General features: G+C 42.8%; 1 protein-coding gene across 2 annotated transcripts in view; it reads right to left on the bottom strand.

The window, feature by feature from the left end:
- Nucleotides 1–6,315: 6,315 nt before the first annotated feature.
- igsf11 (immunoglobulin superfamily member 11) overlaps nucleotides 6,316–21,029 on the bottom strand; it is a 106,485-nt gene continuing 91,771 nt past the window's right edge. For both annotated transcript variants that reach the window (XM_024014127.2, XM_070434030.1), the window contains 6 exons: nucleotides 18,209–18,372; nucleotides 13,011–13,218; nucleotides 12,421–12,576; nucleotides 11,141–11,263; nucleotides 9,312–9,459; nucleotides 6,316–8,024 (listed from right to left, as the gene is read on the bottom strand). In XM_024014127.2, the coding sequence (XP_023869895.1) occupies nucleotides 7,499–8,024; nucleotides 9,312–9,459; nucleotides 11,141–11,263; nucleotides 12,421–12,576; nucleotides 13,011–13,218; nucleotides 18,209–18,372 (1,325 nt within the window). In that variant the 3' untranslated portion in view covers nucleotides 6,316–7,498. The remainder of the gene's footprint in view (nucleotides 8,025–9,311; nucleotides 9,460–11,140; nucleotides 11,264–12,420; nucleotides 12,577–13,010; nucleotides 13,219–18,208; nucleotides 18,373–21,029) is intronic.

The raw sequence follows: 21,029 nt of genomic DNA, 5'->3' as shown, positions 1-21,029 counted from the left end.
GATTAATAAATACACAGTGAATAACAAGTAAAAAATAACCTGGCTATACACTGACTATACCAAACATTAGGAACACCTTCCTAATATTAAGTTGCAACCCCCCCTCCTTTTTGCCCTCAGAACAGCCTCAATTCGTCAGGGTATGGACTGTACAAGGTGTGGACAGCGTTCCACAGGGATGCTGGCCCATGTTGACTACAATGCTTCCCAAAGTTGTGTCAAGTTGGTTGGATGTTTTTTGGGTGGTGGACCATTATTGATACACACAGGAAACTGTTGAGCGTTAAAAACCCAGACACAAACCGGTGTGCCTGGCACCTACTACCATACCCCCATTCAAAGGCACTTCAAACATTTGTCTTGCCCATTCACCCTCTAAATGGCACACATACTGTACACAATCCATGTCTGTTGTCTCAAGGCTTAAAAATACTTCTTTCACCTGTCTCTCTCCCTTCATCTAGACTGATTTTGAAGTGGAATTAACATGTGACATTTCACATGGATTCACCTGGTCAGTCTGTCATGGAAAGGTGTTCCTAATGTTTTATACCCTGTATATACCCATAATGTTGTATACAGGGAGTACCAGTACACAGTCGATGTGCAGGGGTATGAGGTAATTGAGCACAGGAGGCTGCTGAGAGGACGCCTAATAGCAATGGCTGGAATGGAGCGAATGGAATGGCATCAAACACATAGAAACCATGCGTTTGACGTATTTGATACCATTCCACATATTCCGCTCTAGCCATTACTACCAGCCTGTCCTCCACAATTAAGGGGCCAGAAACCTGTGTAAATGAGCTAGCAATGTACATATAGGTAGGGTTAAAGTGACTAGGCAACAGAAATGATAATAGACAGCAGCGCATGTGGTGAGTGTGAAAGTTTGTGTGTGTGTGTCATCTGTATGCATGTGTGCACATGTTATGTGGTGTGTTGGGGTGTCAGTGTAAGTACAGTACCGGTCACGCCCTGACCTTAGAGATCCTGTTTATGTCTCTATTTTGGTTTGGTCAGGGTGTGAGTTGGGGTGGGTATTCTATATTCTATTATTTGTATTTCTGTGTTTTGGCCGGTTAGGGTTCTCAATCAGGGACAGCTGTCTATCGTTGTCTCTGATTGAGAAACATATTTAGGTAGCCCTTTTTTCCACCTGTCTTTGTGGGAAGTTGTCTTTGTTTGTTGGCACTATAGCCTTTAGCTTCACGGTTGTTTTCGCGTTTGTTGTTTTGTTGGCGTCATGGTGGGAACCACACATGTGGAGGTAATTTGTTCACCTACTCTGTGTCTRAGAAAGAGACAGCGGTTGGAACCAAAATCTCAAATTTGGACTCATCAGACCAAATGCAGATTTCCACTGGTCTAATGTCCATTGCTCGTGTTTCTTGTCCAAAGCAAGTCTCTTCTTATTATTGGTGTCCTTTAGTAGTGGTTTCTTTCCAGCAATTCCGCCATGAAGGCCTGATTCACACAGTATCCTCTGAACAGTTGATGTTGAGATGTGTCTGTTACTTTAATAAATGTGAAGCATTTATTTGGGCTGCAATCTGAGGTTGGTAACTCTAATGAACTTATCCTCCTCAGCAGAGGTAACTCTGGCTCTTCCTTTCCTGTGGCGGTCCTCATGAGAGTCAGTTTCATCATAGTGCTTGATGGTTTTTGCGACTGCACTTGGAAGAAACTTTCAAAGTTCTTGAAATGTTCAAGATTGACTGACCTTCATGACTTAAAGTAAAGATGGACAGTCGTTTCTCTTTGCTTATTTGAGCTGTTCTTGCCATAATATGGACTAGGTCTTTTACCAAATACGGCTATCTTCTGTATACCAGAAAATTGAATGAGTATGTGTGTCCAAACTTTTGACTGGTACTGTATGTGTGAGCAGAGTCCAGTGTGTGTGCATAGAGTCAGTGCAAAAAAGGGTCAACGTAGGTAGTCAGGGGTAGCCTTTTGAAATGATATTTAGCAGTCTTATGGCTTCGGTGTAGAAGCTGTCCAGGATCCTGCTGGTTCCAGGCCGGTACCGGTTGCCGTGCGGTAGCAGAGCGAACAGTCTATGGCTTGTGTGTCTGGAGTCTTTGACAATCTTGGGGGCCTTCTTCTGACACCGCCTGGTATAGAGGTCCTGGATGGCAGGGAGTTTGGCCCCAGTGATGTACTGGGCCGTATTCACGTCTTGGGGTCAGCGTGGCAGCTGTGTTGTTGCTTACCCTCAGCGCCTGGGAGGGGACTATGGTGTTAAGCTGTCGTCAATGAACAGCATTCCCACAAAGGTATGGAGTGCAATAGAGACTGCGTCCTCTGTGAACGTGTTGGGGCGGTATGCAAATTGGAGTGAGTCCAGAGTGTCTGTGGTGATGGTGTTGATGTGAGCAATGTCCAGCCTTTCAAAGCATTATGACTATAGATGTGAGTGCTACGGGGCGATAGTCATTAAGGCAGGTTACCTTGGTGTTCTTGGGCACAGTGACTGGTGGTCTGCTTGACACAAGTTGGTATTACAGACCAGGTCAGGGATAGGTTGAAAATGTCCGTGACACTTGTCAGCTGTACAGAATGATACACACTGAGTGTACAAAACATTAGGAACATCTGCTCTTTCCAGGCCAGACTGACCAGGGGAATCCAGGGGGGGTTGCAACTCAATATTAGGAAGGAGTTCCTAAWATTTATTACCAATAAGATCATCTGTACTCATAAAATAATGAGTCAATGAGCACAACTACAGTTAGAATGTAGAATGTATTAACAATATTTATTCACTACAACTTCCAGTGTCAATGTCATATTTCATATCAATCAAACTGTTAAGTACAATACATATTTTACATATTTACAATGTTTACTATTGGCAATATAATATCTATATAAACACAACCGGATGAACTTATGGCCACAGTAGACAATGCACCACCACTTGTCTGGGGTTTGTGGTTATCCCTCCTCTCCATTTCTAGTTCAAGCAGTTGCGTTTCGGGCCAGGGTCATTATGGGACAAATCCTAACTTTTAAGTTGAATTTTCACTTTGTCTCCCATTGACATCAATGCKTGACTAAGTAAACATGTAAGTGGAAGTTAGGATTCGCKCCAAGAGATGTCTAACAGAGGAAACAGATGCCCTCACCTCATCTGACCTGAACCTGTGGCTCTTTAATAATGTTAATGTTAAAGATCAGTTGAGTGCTTGTCTGTGACCAGACACAACAAGCTAGTGAACAGCCCCGGGGTTATCAGCAGAGTACATACACAGTGCCTTCAGAAAGTATTCACACCCCTTGACTTTTTCCACATTTTGTTGTGTTACAGCCTGAATTTAAAATGTATTTTTTTTACCCCACAAAGTGTGTATTACCCCACAAAGTGGAATTATGTTTTTCAACATTTTTACAAATGATTTATAACTGAATAGCTGAAATGTCTTGAGTCAATAAGTATTCAACCCCTTTGTTATGGCAAGCCTAAATAAGTTCAGGAGAAAAAATGTGCTCAACAAGTTGCATGGACTCACTCTGTGTGCAATAATAGTGTTTAACATTATTTTTTAATGACTACCACATCTCTTTACCCCACACATACAATTATCTGTAAGGTCCCTCAGTGGAGCAGTGAATTTCAAAAAGATTCAACCACAAAGACCAGGGAGGTTTTCCAATTCCTCGCAAAGAAGGGCACCTATTGGTAAATGGGTAAAAAAAAAAGAAGCTGACCTTCACTATGCTCAAAGGGATATTCAAGTTATTAATTACACATTGGATGGTGTATCAATTACACCCCAGTCACTGCAAAGATACATGTGTCCTTCCTAACTCGGTTGCCGGAGAGGAAGGAAACCGCTCAGGGATTTCCCAATGAGGCCAATGGTGACTTGAAACCAGTTACAGAGTTTAATGGCTGTGATAGGAGAAAACTGAGGATGGATCAACAACATTGTAGTTACTCCACAATACTAATCTAATTGGCAGAGTGAAAAGAAGGAAGCCTGTACAGAATACAAATATTCCAAACATGCATCCTGTTTGCAACAAAGCACTAAAGTAATACTGCAACATGGCAAAGCAATTAACTTTTTATCCTGAATACAAAGTGCTATGTTTGGGGCAAATCCAATACGACACATTATTTTCAAGCATAGTGGTGGCTGCATCATGTTATGGGTATGCTTGTAATCATTAAGGGCTAAGGAGTTTTTCAGGATAAAAAAGTAATGGAATGGAGCCGAGCACAGGCAAAKTTCTAGAGGAAAACCTGGTTCAGTCTGCTTTCCACCAGACACTGYGAGAATAATTCACCTTTCAGCAGGACAATAACTTKAAACACAAGGCCAGAAATCTACACTGGAGTTGCTTACCAAGAAGACAGTGAATGTTCCTGAGTGGTCGAGTTACAGTTCTGACTTAAATCTGCTTGAAAATCTATGGCAATACTTGAACATGGCTGTGTAGCAATGATCAATAACCAACTTGACAGACCTTGAAGAATTTTCAAAAGAATAATGGGCAAATATTGAACAATCCAGCTGTGCAAAGCTCTTGAAGACTGACAGCTGTAATCACTGCCAAAGGTGATTTTAACATGTATTGACACAGGGGTGTGGATACTTATGTAAATAGATATTTCTGTATTTCATTTTCATTAAATTCAGGCTGAAACACAACGTGTAATAAGTCGAGGAGTATGCATACTTTCTGAAGGCACTGTACATAAAAGAGTTCATACATAAATCATAAGGATGCACTCTGATGTTGAAACAAGTCTCTGAACACCAAACAAACTCAAAGAATACTCTCAAGTTGTGAGTATTACGTGATAATACTGAACAGTGTTTTAGTCTCATGGCTGCATTTAAGCACATTTTTTAAAAGTATTAAGTTATGAATATAATCTTGGTTCCCTGATGGAGGGAATGAGACAACACATAAGCCAATGAGCTGAGTGAGTGACAGAAAAGGAACAGTTTGATAAAGGTCTATCTTGTACATCAACAGTCCTCCTAATGTGCTTCACCTGGTTGGTCTTTATTGCTTCAGGACAGAAAGTTCTGCTCACCATCCATATTGCTTTACTTGAGGAGGTTTAATTGAATACGTCTAATGGATTCTTACTGGAGSATATTTCAATGAACTTCAATAACACTTAACTTGAGCACATTGAATGGCCAAATGCATACTGTGGAGACCACAGCTATCATTGGGTACAGTATATGTAGAGACTGAGAATGAGAACGATCCTGACACCAAATACAGGAGATGGTTTTTTTTCTCATGAGTGAAGTTTTTTTTGGTTAAAATGAGTAGTACAATTTTTTAATGTAATATCACACAATATCAAAACAATTTGTCTTTCAAGTGAAAGATTAAGTTGAATATTAATAAGACTTTAAATGCAAAGAGCAGGATACATCATTTTGTAAAATTAATATAAAAACCTAAATCAGCAGTTAGTTTCAGGTATAAAAAAATATGGCCCTCAAAACGCTCTGATTCTTACCTCAATAGCAACACTTTCCAACACTGCTGGAACAAACCTAGATTTTTCATTACAGGTGGTATTCATTTCATTTTCAACTATCATTGGGGATACTTAAGTAACTTATTTTAATGCTAGAATTTGTAGCTGTGAAAAAAATCTAAGTGCCCTGGAAAACAATTGGTAGAGTATGTATTAAATGTATGTTCAATCATWATTACAATCAACAGATGCAGACAGTCATTTTAGTATACGGGTTTCTGTGATACTTAGTCATTTTGTATGAATTGCACTGCCCAAACATGCAGCTTCACCCACAGAGGACACCTATTTGCAAAAACCCAGTTCAGTGTCTGTTAACAGAAATGAATGGACCTCTAAAATTAAGACACATGAGTAATAAAATATSCATCCATTGGAAATAAAAGTATTTTTCTTAAATTCACAACCTAGCCTACCAGTAGTTACAATAATTCCAGTAGGTACAAAACAGTAATTGTTAGCATTCTCAAGGGAAATCCCCTTTAAATATACATTTTCTTAGAAAGGATGTATGAAATAAGATGTCCCCCATGTTTTCRTGTCCAACAGCACTGATGTGAGATTGGATTTTGTTAGAACAAATRAGCAGCATGTTTACAATAGCACGTACTTCCATAAACACTGTCACTATGTCTCAATAGCATGTTTACAATAGCACGTACTTCCATAAACACTGTCCACTATGTCTCAATAGCATGTTATAAATAGCAACGTACTTCCATAAACACTGTCACTGATGTCTCAATAGCATGTTTACATAGCACGTACTTCCATAAACACTGTCAGTATGTCTCATAGCATGTTTACAATAGCACGTACTTCCATAAACACTGTCAGTACGTCTCAATAGCATGTTTACAATAGCACGTACTTCCATAAACACTGTCACTTATATCTCAATAGCATGTTTACAATAGCACGTACTTCCATAAACACTGTCAGTGCGTCTCAAACTGCAAATTCAAGTTTCAGGAAAGGTGTTTTAACATAATGGACTTGAGGTAAGACCATAGTTATCAATAGTAAACCTAATCAATGTAAATGCTGAGCCCTAATCAATGTAAATGCTGAACCCTTAACCCAGTTTGTGCTGGAGAGGCTCCATCTCTCCCATTTGTAACACTGTAGAGGTAAGGGGGTGCATAAGTAAGACCGTTCTATAATAAAGACATAGAAATATATTGACTGTACTGTTTGTAATGGCATTACTTCAGAGGAGTTTTTGATGAAAGTGTGTTACCGTGCAAAAATGAATGAACATGTTGAAGTRGGAGCTAATGGACAGAATCAGAAACCCCCTGTCCAGTCACAGGACCAGCCTACTGTGTTGTGCCATTCTGTTGTCTTTGCCATTTGGTACTTCACCAGAAATCCCCGTAACTTTCTGCRCTTCTAAGGCCATTTCCACCACTATGGTTCTGTTCATGTAAGACCACTGCAGTGAATCAAAGAACATCTCTTAAAATGTTGTAAAGATACAAAACAATTATTATCACCGCAATAGCGGAGTGATATAAAATAATAGCAAGAATCTGGTTGTTCGTTTTCAATGGAATATACAGTACATGCACGTTCGGATGCTTCTTTATGGGACTTGCAGGGTTCGGAGCGTCTAGATGTGGTTAAAACACAGAGATTAAACGGTTAATGCTCACTGTCTTGATGWGTCCAAAACCCACAGTCACAATCACCTGAAACGTCAGATGATTGTGTGACTTTTGTACGATAATCCCACTGGTTACAGCCATTTAATGCAAGGAACCAGTGAGAGAAAACCATACCCAAGAAGAGATACAAAACCAACCAATAGGAATAGAACACCTGGTGCTGCTTTCAAACGGGATCCTGTACTTGGAGACGTTGGCATTAGATGAAGTCGGTAATGTAAAATCCCGTTTATGAGTAAAAAAGGGAGAAACAGAGAGAGAGAGAAACAGAGACGAAGTGGGGAGGCAGGCTGGTTCAACCCAGTAACAGTTTACTTTAGACCAGAGAGCCTCCTCTGCTCTGGGCTGGCACCAAYACGGGCACTGCGCCCATGCGCTCCAGCGTGGCCTGGCTTACGGCGTACGAGTGCGTGTACCCGCCGTGCGATGCCACCGTCACGGGCTTCAGGCTGACCGAGCCATTGCTGCGCACCATGGTGGGCGGGGAGGGGGCGGAGTTGGTGGTGACCACCAGAGTCTTGGGCGGGGGGAGGGTGTGGCTACCATTAGAGTAGGCCTGACATGCCAGGGGGGCGGAGCCCGGCGGCGCCAGTGTCCCGTGTCCTGTGTGAGCTGCATGTCCCCCTGTTTGACCTGTGCGACCCGCCTGCCCCGTAGGGAACGTCTGGCGCGTGTCGCCGTTGCAGCGGGTGTAGGAGTTGGTGTCGTAGTTGGGCTTGGGGTTGTGCCAATAGCGGCTGTTGTAGGTGTTGGTGGACGTCAGGGTGTCGTTCTCCGAGGATGAGGCGTCGGCGTGAAACGCTTTCACTGACGACGACCTCTTAGGGGGCAGGTCGTCCTCTCTGTAAAGCACAAAGGGCAAGGGGAGGTCACTATAGGGACTACAGAAATTACAGGAGGTTAAAATTCAGTGTTGACKGGTTTTCGTCAATGCCTTATGATGTAATCTGCTGCTTAAATTACACTGGGTTTACTTCTTCTTCATGTTTGACTGAACTGCAAATGAAGATGGACTCAAAATGGACTCATAATTGGAAATATTGGGATCGGTTTAAAAAGCGATGTTTTTAAATAGGAAATTCGATCTATTTGTAACACCAGTCTGAGCAGTCAGTGTTCCTTACTGTGAATGTTTCATGGAAAAACATTTTCAAGAAGATTTTGTGTTTGATCTCCACTAACAGTGTTTGGAACGCTCTCTCTACGCAGATGAAATTTAGTGGACCTGATAGCGACGGAGATATAAAAAGGGATGTAAGTGAAATTAGCGTGAAATATGCGTGACTTATCTTATTTAGGACTTAGAAATTAATAGTTAAACAGCTAGGGGGCACCTTTTGGAAAACCTACATTAGCCAGAGAGCTAAGATTTACTTCTGGCTTCAGATGAGCCACAGTGGCCTGTTGTGTTTGATCAACAACCACAACTAGTGTTCACTTGTATTATAAATGCATGGTATCATCTAGCCGGAATAGTGCTTGCAATGATTCGGATGGCCTAAATGACAAAACAAAGACAAGCGGTTAAAACTGGAATGACAAAAACAAAAAKCGGTTTCGGAGGTCCATTCTTCAAATTGGTATCACTCTAAGAGGTGTAACGTTCACTTCCACAGCTTGGTCCTGATCACTAGAGTTAGAGAACATGTTAAATGTCAGTGGTATACGTGACGCGGGACCACATTTCAATTCAGGGACATTATCAACACCCAAATGAGGCAGATGTTATCCCACTAGCTCAGAGCTGAAACATTTCAACAATGATTTATCTTCAAATTGATTTATGAACTCATTTAGGGGAAGAATAGCAGGCCATTTAAACAAGCGACAGAGAATTCACACAGTGTTTTGAAATGAAAAATMTGGGTACGATGAAGAAAAGTTGGTGAGTTTTGAAGTTTGAACGCCTTGAACAAATGGATAAAACTGACTACAAAAGGGTAATCGTACAATTTCAAGGATACAGTATATCTCCGTTCTCAAGACGTATCTACTACACACTCTATGTAGCTTATCAAATGCACGGCACCAGAACAGTTATGGTGAGTTCAGGTTCTAATGTTTAGACTAGTGTGTTGACAGAGATGTGTGGGAAACGGAAGAAAGCAGGAATCCAATGAAAGACCCACCTGATCTCATTGGGTATCTCCTCCTCCTCGTATGTGTTCTTGTTCTTCCAGTAGAAGAGTGTCACCAGCACCAGTAGGGAGCAGATGATGACAGCCAACACGCCCGTGGCGATGGTGCCAGCTATAAGACCCACACTCTGGGGCTGGGCTGAAGGACCAGGGGAGAAAGAGAGAGAGAGAGACTAAGTCATGTTCATTAAGTGCAACACAGAAGAAAATGGACAAACAGGGATGAACTTCTCCAATATGAAAGACTTGTTTTCCAATACAAAACGTTTTGCTACGGTGTGCACTGATGAACGGGACCCACAAATGACCGGTCATGCCTCTAGAACAGCTACTTTCAATACTGCTAGCTACTGAACCACAGCACAAACACCTATTCATCCGTGGAATGAAGCCACTCTAGTAAGGCCTGCATTATGACATGAATAAAACATTGAGGAGCTTTGGTTGAATGCCAACCACACATCCAGCCAACCACACATCCAGGAAGTAATGATGTACCCCCCCAGGTAAACACTTTGAAGAGAGATGGAGGGGGAGGAAAAGCTGTGTTTGTACTGTCTGCATTTTTCATAATGAGTTAAATACACACAGTGGCCACTGTCTATTTGATCAGGTAGCTTTTCATCTGCATCATCAAAGTTACTTGATAATACAGTACATTATGATAATACAGTACATTGAATATATCCATGGATGCAAATGGTTCTATTATGCTACCATAGTGAATTGGGGGAAAGATTCAAGTGGACTGAAGTGTGATTTAATTTGTATGTCTATTACGATGTTTGAATTTGACCATAATATCTGTACCATAAAACCTATGATACCTGTACCATTGTGCTTTTATCAGAAAATGATTTGATTGTGAGTTTTAAAAACCACAACAGAAACGTGTATTAATACTAGCTATTTCCACTATGAGGGCCGTTTTGGTCAGTCTGTTGTCCTACAACTCAGAAAGAATAGTACAGTGGCAGGTGTTTAATCATACATGCTGCAACATACACTGAGAGAATGATGCTTTCATTGTTTAAGGCTGAACAGATGGCTGAGTGGCGATGAAGATTTTATAGGATCACTCTCCTGATCTAACAGTGGATCCCCTCCCTGACAAACAGACAGCCCCCGAGCGTCTGTCAGAGCACTCACCACAGTCGCCCCGCCAGTGACAACCGGTGACATGCCATTTACTCCTTTGAACAATCATAAACCCCAAACGAGCCACTCGCTAAAGTTGTCACTGGTGTCAGTGACTGTCTACTCTAAGGCAGGGTCAGGCGAGTGCAGTAGCAGCATACTAACTCAGGTGATAGTGTTTCCACCGCTGCCAGTAGGTAGTATTAGGAGAGGGGGAGCGTGGGAACAACGTTTTCCAGAGTAGCTGAAGGCTGGGACTAAAAACAAACTGTCGGTGAAAATATATAAAATATACTGTCGGTGAAATTGATGTAGTATGTATAAGCTGGAAGTAGAAGCCATTTTATTGTCGTCCATTAGTTTATTCCTATTAGGGGAGGGATGTAGGGTTAGAGGAAAATAAAGAAGGAAAATATATATTTAAAATAATTTGTCTATTTACAAAAAATGTGTATTGGTTATTGGAAATGATGCAGACAATTGCATTGATAGAAGCCACAATCTATCTGCAATATTAAAGCTGATCTACCTCTTAAAACAAAAATATCCAGAGTATTTCCAGAGTGAAATCATTTTTAACAATAACATGTGTATTCAAAGGATTTAACATTGATACGTTCCAAGAGTGTTTATTCTATTTTATTRAGAATGGTACTTATGTCATCATTATGTTGGGTACATACGTGCCACAACCTGCAGGTTGAGTAGACAGGTGCTCTTGGCGATGGCGTTGGAGGCTGTACACTGGTACAGACCAGAGGTACTGGTACTGATGTTCCTCAGTGTTACGGTCCCTTGCATCTGGTCTGGGGTTTAAACACAAACCATGCCAGTCTGGGGTTAAAACATCACTGGGGAACACCAAACACAACCCCAGAACAAATAGACAAGACACAAAAACATCTCATTAAAATGCATTGGGATTAAATATGCATGAAATTCCTTTAGGACTATGATTCATGTAAATATTTGCTTGTAAAGTGTTCCAAAACATTCATACATTACTTGCATAATTGAAATAACCAAAATGATTTCAAATCATTTAGGCAGTTGAAATAATTGTTGAGCAAAGCTTATTCAGCATTATGCAGATATGTTACTTCAAGTAACAGTATTATTCAACTCGCTTTAGGATATGGTACTGTAACTGGGACTACTGGCAAAAACCCAATAGAGGGTGCCAAATCGCTTACCGTAAAACGGCTAGTGTATATTTTGTACATTATATAGTACCTTGCTGATATAAACCCAGTTACAGTGCCATTGTTCATACGTCTGATACTTTATGGAGTATTACGTTATATTACACTACTGCCTTTAAGAAAAGGCTACCACAAGAGCATGGAACAAACCACACAAGCACTAAATCCAGATTACTGGCCTAGATTTCACCAGTACCCTCTTCTCTGCAACATGGGCTGTTTTGCAGACAGATATCATGGTGGCAGTGTTGGTTCAGTTGATATCTACTATGTAAAACAACAAAGACTGACAGGAGGAGGAGTAATGAAGGAAACCTAAGCCGATTGGTCCTTGTCGAGGGTAGCCTTGTGTTGAAGTGAGCAGTAGTGTAGTACGGTAAGAATCACACTGTGCTGTGATGACACAGCTGGAGAGAGAGAGGAGAGGCCACTGCACTGCACGGCTCACACACACACACACACACACACACACACACAAAACTGGGTCCGCATTAAATAAAACTTCTCAGAGTAGGAGTGCTGATCTAGGATCAGTTGCCTTGTAGATCATAATGAATAAAATGACAGGAACTCGTGACCAGCTCCTGCTCTGAGATGCTTTGTGAATGCAGGCCCTGAACTGGACCAGGGTGGGTGGTGGCACCCTGAGGGGCAGAGTTGGGGGCGGACGGGCTGAGCCACGGTGACGTTACCAAAGATACTTGTTGATTTACCAGCGAAGGTGGGGCAAAAGGGCACGCCCACAGCCAGGGGTTTAATACCTTGCATGGCGGTGTGGGGCAGCTTGGGCAGCGACTCCAGCTTCTCCCAGGCGTAGGTGGGCGTGGGGATCCCCTCCTCGCTGCTGCACATCAGCATGATGTCAGCGCCCACGTCCAGTGTGCCCTGGATACGGCATGCAGGCACCGAGGGGGGCACTGGAGAGACAGGAGGGAGAGAGGGGGGTATGGTTAGTACCTTATCGATCAGCACAGACAGATCCTAGCCTCCCGAAGAGGCACCGGGTCTTACATTTTACGTTACATTTGAGAAATMTAATAGATTATCTTATCCAAAGCAGGTCTTGTTTTTATAGCATACACATACAGAACTGTGGTGTCCCAACATGCTYTAAGAGTCATCTTTAAAACCAGCTTAGGAGACTCATTYGTCAAAAWAAAAAGCTCATGTCATACAACAGAWTTCTTACAATATGCAATGCGTTTACACTTCCTAGTTTTAATGCATCCATTTGTATCACAGTAGGCTATGCACCGTAGCCTGGTCAATAGTCAAGTTATAGTGGCCAGGCTATATATGCATAGTATGCAACTCCTTAATTGTAATTCTAATGCAGCAGTGAGTGTTTTACCCAGCACGGTGAGGCCGATGACCCCGATGTTGCGCCCCCCTCTGTCGGGGAGGTTGTTGACCAGGCACTGGTATGTCCCCGTGTCTGACAGCTGGGTGTTGTTGATGAAGATAGAGGCACTTGTGCTGGGCATGGTGGCCACGAAACCCACCCGGCCATTTAAGTGGTTGGCGAGACTGAACACTTGGCCACCTTGGTAGATGATCACCTGAGATGAGACAAAAAGGCAGAGATTCACTCACGCCGTTTCTATGGAATATCATTCGTTTGATCTAACGAAGAGCCCTATGGATCGATATGTTGGTCATTAGGTGGTCATTAGGAACGTACAGTGTGCAGGTCTTTCCGTTCTTTTTCTAGGATGTGCCAAAGACCTACCTTCTATGGAACATCAGTCGTTTCCTGTCACTGTACATCCAGGCAGTACTTTAGGAAACTGTGGCCAACTGTGTCCATCCTGGGTCAGCAGCGGAAAATGCATTACCTTGATGTCAATTGATGCACAAACATAATGTCTGAATTGTTGAATCTTGAGGAAATAAAGGGTATGACAGTATCTTAAATCTGAATGGGAAAACAATCACTGCTTTTTTATTTAACTAGGCAAGTCAGTTAAGAACAAATTCTTATTTACAATGACGGCCTACACCGTTCAAACCTGGGCCAATTACGTTCCTCCTTATGGGACTCCCAATCCCGGCCGGTTGTGATACAGCCTGGAATGGAACCAGGGTGTCTGTAGTGACGCCTCTAGCACTGAGATGAAGTGCCTTAGACCGCTGCTCCACTCGGGAGCCTCAGTAATGTAATCATATAAAGTTAAAAAAGCCTTTCTCTGGTACACACTAGAGAGAAGTCAACAAGTAATGTTGAATTAAGTTAATTAAAATGCAATACTTCATCCCAGGGTTAAATAGAAACCAAACAACAGAGAATCAACAGCCAGGCTAGTGAGTGCATGAGGATTCCGCACACTAAAGAGTGCAGGTGCAACAAACTGTCACAAGAGGGCGACGTTGTGATGCAGTATAAACGGAAGCATCATTTGACAACTGAAAGGATGGAAGGTGGTCCATCCATGTCTAACATGGTTGTACTTGAATAATAATATACAGAATGATCATTTCAAAATGTCCTGAACTATACATGTATTTTACATTACAACAAGCATGAATTTAAGAGCAACTTCCATGCACAGCTCAGTGGTCAACATACTGTTACAATGACACACAACAACGAACTAAAACACCAAATGATGGTAACTATGGTAATAATATGAAGAAGCCTAACGCCATTGACATGATCAATTCATCAGCAATGCAATTTCTCTTCAGAAGAGTGATGCCAAAGTGGAAAAACATCCCGAAAAATATAAGTACTATTGAAATGAAACCTCGTGTTGATTTGAGCTCTTCCGAGTCGGGGGAGGTTCAAAAGATTTTTGTTGCTTTGAACTCTGATAGAAGCAGCCATTTGTGCGCACCTTCTAAATAACAAAAACACCTAACCCTTCAGCCAGGCACACAGAAGCATGCTGGGGAATCAGGGAGGCTATTCAGCGGTGTTTGAAAGAAACCCCATTGAACTGTTCTGTTCAAAGGACCCAGGGAGCCACAGAACCGTCTCAGTAGGGCTGATGTTCTCCCCTCTCCCTTCCTCCCTCCATCTCTCCCTCCACACTGCTGCTTTACTGCATGTAAATTGCGGCGCCGCAATTTCCTGAGCGCTGTACACTTTGTCCTCTTATGTGCAGATGAATAGGCAGCCCTTCAGCTGTGATGAGACCCAAACGCACCCGCAACCGCAGCAGCCACTGTGTATGTATGTGTGTGTGCGTGCGTGAGATCACCCCTCACTCTCGTGTGACCTCATTGGTGACCTAACGCGTAGCCGGGAAAAGAGGTCATGGACAGTGTGCAGATGGCGGTGATCCCTAGTAAGAACTGGCCTGGCCCCAAAGACCATGTCCACTGCCATATCCCTCTGCCTTCCCATCCCGTCTACCAACCTGTAAACCAATGAACAACCCCCCTCTCAACACTCATCAGCCATGACATGGGTTGTATTTATTTGCGCACAAAGTAAAGCAAAACATTGCAAAAAGTTAAAAACAAGCGTTTCTTATTGGGCAAGTTCAGATAGTTTCGGACCGTGTTTTTGAGTTTCATGCCTAGTGAATAGGACCCTGGTCTGGATCACCTCCTATACTTCCTGTAACACCTACCATCAGGATACAGCAGTGTTTTATTAGGAAGTCAAGAAGAATGGACAGATTCATTTCCAAGGCTCTGCACACCAGGCCTCACCATCTGCACGCTTTCTGCCTTAAAGCATCAATCAGCAGTTGAAACAACAGCAAAGCGTTCTCCCCACCACTGCTTCGTTAAAAAGCTGAGGGACGGGGTCGAAGAAATGTAACCACTCTGAAACTCATAGACAGAGCTATGGACGCAAGTACTGACCATCAATGCTATCAAATGTATAGTTTAAACCATATTTTGAGGCTATACTGGTTTAGTTTACATTTACTTTGTTTTATAAACATTGGAATAAAAAAGACTTCTCTTTTGGGTCCTGATGGGGTACGACAGTTGAACTAAGCTCATGAGGCATTAATAAGTGATATTCTTCAAGAATCAAATGGGTACATATCAGTCCAACAATGTATGTAGCTACTACACATTGCCCCTTTAATCTGAGGCTAAACATGGAAGATTAGAGTAAACAAACAGAAGAATTAGAAGAGCTCTCTTTGCGAAGTGAGCAGAGGCATCGGACCGTCAGTCAGCCGAAAAGGTTGATGGTTTATGAGTGTTGAGTGTTTTAGGAGCATCACTGATGTTCTCACGTTTGATCTAGAGCTGGGGGAACTAAACTCTGTCAACATCTTATTTATATCTTATTCATAACCTCAGGGAGGGTCTAAAAGATACCAAATACACGAAGCAGTCAGAGAGAGTCTGCACTAGTAAACAAACAAGTATGCATAGGCCTATGTCTGGTACGTGAGGAAGAGTTAGTGTGCATTGTAACGGCTGCCTTTCATTCCATAGTCCCAACATAAGAATGTTGACGTCCAAAAGACTCCCGTGGTTCTTTTAGAAAGACAAATCCTATAAATGAATATAAATCATATCATTTTTATATCATCTAAAAATTATGGAATGGAATACTGTGACAAAACATAGGACTTTAAATGACTGTATGCTTTTCATTGTAGTCTGTTTCCTACAAAGAATAATATATGTGTCACAAAATTACATTTATGAGATCATTTCAGAAATTATGCATGGTGTATGGCTCGAACCATAATCATTCATGACAGCCATTTCCTACAGTGACCTTGTGCTGTCGCAACACTGGCAGCGGTGTACATTCAAACCACAGTGAACTTTTCAGACAGCCCGCCAGACAACATGAAGAAGCAGTACTAGCACGCTTGTGATAGAAGTTTCTCCGTGTTACAAACATTTACTGAACTCTTGCACAGGCACAAAATGCTGGTATGGATTACGGCAATACCTTATATTACTGGTACTATTCCAATATATCTCTTAGGGAACAACTTCTGTAACTAACCTTTAATAAGCATAGCAACTACAGACAATGACAGTTCTTACCGATGTTAATTCTGATTTGCAAGAAAATACAAAAAAAGTTATAGCTTAAGTTAGAGTTAAGAGGTAAGCATATTAGGTCATAATTGTATGTATTTACTAGCTTGTTACCGGGTAAATATTCTACTGGTATTGACTCAAAACATACTGTATCTATTGCAACGTGTGGCCAATTTCACATGCTTGTGCTGCACACAAACTACTTTACCCATGTTGATGAGTGTAGCTGTCTTCAATACTTTACTGTACCTATACTGTAGCTCTGATGAGGTGTTGCCGTGCTAGCCTAGAGCTGACTGTGTCTTCTTCCTGTTGTAGTGGTGCCTGAAAGCCGGAGGTGGCGCACACACACACACACACACAGCACATCTGTACTCCGCTGAGACTACGTCACCAAATGAATGTGGTGGAATAATTCCTTCCTGCTGGAATCATCCAGACACAATGTTTCCCGAGCTTCGTCGTTTACACCAAAAGGGTGCTCAGACAGGCGTGAAGGAGGTTAAGACAGCCGATGGCTCTATGTTAGCAAATCACTCTCCATCTGTGCATTTGACTGTGTCAAAACAGCCTCTGTGTACATACCTGTGCAATGCAACCTTGTGTGTAGGTGTGGTGTGTGCACATTTGGATAGGATTGGATATTTATCAGTTTCATGCACCTCTATGTGTGTTTTCCTGAGTGTGGTTACTGTGTGTGTGTCATGTAAGTGTGTGTATTACTTCTCATTGTATGTATGTATTATGTTTGTATGTATGTATGTATGTATGTATATGTATGTATGTATGTGTGTGTGTGTGTGTGTGTGTGTGTGTGTGTGTGTGTGTTGTGTGTGTGTGTGTGTGTGTGTTTTCACGCATATGTGTGCTTGTCTGCCTGATTGTGTGTGTATGCCTGTTGTGCTGTGGTGTGAACAGCTGCTCCAGGTTAATTAGTGCAGAAGATTATTACGTTATGTGGATGAAGTTAAACGTGTTGGAGGCAGGTGAGGTTGTGACGCCTGCAGCTGCAGATGAGAGGGAATCAGACCGAATCAAAGAGCCAGGAGAAACCTGCGTGCTTTGTTTCATGGCCTTACAACACAACAGCGACCTTCTTTGGGCATACAAGAGCAGCCGCTTACCTCCGGTTCTGGCTCGGCTATAGATAAAGTCTGCACATGCGTCATGTTCACACGGATTAGTCTGGTGGGCCAGGCGTGTGTTGTATGTGCCGTACGCCACGCTGAAACCACTACAATACCCAGGGGACCTGGCACAGATGTGTGCGGTGTGATTATTGTCCGAGTGCGACTGATGTGGGTCACATGGGATTACAGTACAGTATATTCACAAATCCTCATTGAGGTGACCAGTCTGGCCCGTCAATAAAGTTGTGTTGAGAGATTTTGTTGGTTAGGGAGGGGGCGTAGGTGTATGGAACTGTGGAGAGGGATGTGATGGTGGTGTATGGGCCGGCAACCTTGCCTGAGACCTATAGACTTTCAACAGCTAATGCATAGGCTTTATCTCAGAGGGTTAACACGGTTTTGAGGCACACAGACTACACAGATCATATACACATGTTTAGAGGAGGGTTACCTGTTCGGGCTGGTTGGCATTGGACAGCGGGATGACCATCCAGATAATGTTGAGGTTGTTGAGCGCAGCGCTGGTGGAGAAGGAGCAGGGCAAGATGGCCGCCTGGCCGCGGGCTACCTGGATGCTGCTCTGGGTCACTGTGACATCCAACGCCCTCACGCTCACTACAGAGAAAAACATACAGAGAGATTTAGTGGGTGGATAGAAACATTTCCCGTAAATTTCCCGTAAACATTTACTGTGGATAGAGACATTTTCTGTATCAGAAATATTTAACAGAAAGTCATACTCGAAAGCATTTAAATGCTTTTGATATAGCCTAAAAGTAAGGCTAACTCGTTTAGACTAAATTATCTCTGAAATCCCTGCTCTTGGAGTTATTGGTGAATCGTGGGCAGAAAGTATGCTGCATGATGTTCTCCACTCTCCCTTCAAGAAATTGTATCTCAAATCTACTATGGTTGAAGAGTAGAGTTCCAGCATATTGTACCTCTAAATGGATATGCAGTATATTTCAAACCAAAAGGTCACGTTTAATCTAATGGTACAAAGTCATACCCAACCCCATCTCAACATTTCCATCTGCACAGCAAAATAAACACAAAGTAATATCGAAGCTACTCTTTTGAACTGTTCTCCGCAGCTAAACATCCTAATTTGAAATATCACATTAAAATATTTACTAACTAAATACATACAAGAAAAGCAAGAATACTAATGACTACATCATGTGTACTGTTCCCATCCCTCTATAGGCCAACAAAGCGTCAATACAGGACTCAGATTGAATCGTACTACACCAGCTCCGATGCGGCAGGGCTTGCAAATTATTACGGAATACAAAGGGAAGCACAGCCACGAGCTGCCCAGTCATACGAGCCTACCAGACGAGCTAAACAACTTCTATGCTCGCTTCGAGGCAAGCAACACTGAAGCATGCATGAGAGCATCAGCTGTTCCGGACGACTGTGTGATCACGCTCTCCGTAGCCAGGCTTGTAAGTAAGCATTTCACTGTAAGGTCTACACCTGTTGTATTCGGAGCATGTGACAAATAACATTTGATTTGATTTCATTTGATGTGCGTAAGACCTTTAAACAGGCCAACATTCACAAGGCGGATTACCAGGACGTGTACTCCGAGCATGCACTGACCAACTGGCAAGTGTCTTCACTGACAATTTCAACCTGTCCCTGACTGAGTCTGTAATACCAACATGTTTCAAGCAGACCATCATAGTCCCTGTGCCCAAGAACACCAAGGTAATCTGCCGAAATAACTACCGACCCGTAGCACTCACGTCTGTAGCCATGAAGTGCTTTGAAAGGCTGGTTATGGCTCACATCAACACCATTATCCCAGAAACCTTAGACCTTAGACAATTTGCATACCGCCCCAACAGATCCACAGACGATGCAATCTCTATTGCACTCCACAATGCCCTTCCCACCTGGACAAAAGGAACACCTATGTGAGAATGCTATTCATTGACTACAGCTCAGCATTCAACACCATATTATATATATATATATATATAAAGCTCATCACTAAGCTAAGGACCCTGGAACTATACACCTCCCTCTGCAAATGGATCCTGGACCTTCTGACGGGCCACCCCCAGGTGGTAAGGGTAAGTAACAACACATCTGCCACGATGATCCTCAACACAGGGACCCCTCAGGGGTACGTGCTCAGTCCCCTCCTGTACTCCCTGTTCACCCATGACTGCATGGCCAAGCACGACTCCAATAGGCCTGTTCACTGTGTGGACTACTGTCAATGTGGTGCCAGGATAACCTCCCCCTCAACATGATCAAGACAAAGGAGATGATTGTGGACTACAGAAAAAGGAGGACCGAGCACGCACCCATTCTCATCGAAGAGGCTGTAGTGGAGCAGTATGAGAGCTTCAAGTTCCTTGGTGTCCACATCACCAACAAACTATCATGGTCCAAACACACCAAGACAAAGCCTATTCCCCCTCAGGAGACTGAAAAGATATGGCATGGGTCCACAGATCCTCAAAAGGTTCTACAGCTGCACCATCGAGAGCATGCTGACTGGTTGCATCACCGCCTGGTATGGCAACTGCTCGGCCTCCGACCGCAAGGCACTACAGGGGGTAGTGCGTACGGCCCAGTACATCACTGGGGCCAAGCTTCCTGCCATCCAGGACCCCTATACCAGGTGGTGTCAGAGGAAGGCCCCAAAAAATTGCCAAAGACTCCAGCCACCCTAGTCATAGACTGTTCTCTCTGCTACTGGCAAGTGGTACCGGAGTGCCAAGTCTAGGTCCAAAAGGCTTCTTAACAGCTTCTACCCCTAAGCCATTAGACTGAACAGCTAATCAAATGGCTACCCGGACTATTTGCATTGTCTCCACCCCACCCCCCATTTTACACTGCTGCTACTCTCTGTTTATTATCCCTGCATAGTCACTTTACCTCTACCTACATGTACATATTACCTTAATTACCTCAACTAACGAGTGCCCCAGCACATTGACTCTGTACCGGAACCCCCTGTATATAGCCTCCACATTGACTCTGTACCGGAACCCCCTGTATATAGCCTCCACATTGACTCTGTACTGGTACCCCCTGTATTTAGCCTCACTACTGTTATTTTATTGTTGCTCCTTATTTTTTTTATTTCAGTTTATTTTTGTAAATACTTTCTTAACACTTTTTTTCTTAAAACTGCATTGTTGGTTAAGGGCTTCTAAGTCAGCATTTCACTGTAACGTCTACACCTGTTGTATTCAGCATTTCACTGTAACGTCTACACCTGTTGTATTCAGCATTTCACTGTAACGTCTACA

Source organism: Salvelinus sp. IW2-2015, linkage group LG22, assembly GCF_002910315.2.
Source record: "Salvelinus sp. IW2-2015 linkage group LG22, ASM291031v2, whole genome shotgun sequence".
NCBI classification, from domain to species: domain Eukaryota; kingdom Metazoa; phylum Chordata; class Actinopteri; order Salmoniformes; family Salmonidae; genus Salvelinus; species Salvelinus sp. IW2-2015.
Note: the sequence above shows the minus strand (reverse complement) of the source record. Positions and strands in the feature narration are given on the sequence as shown.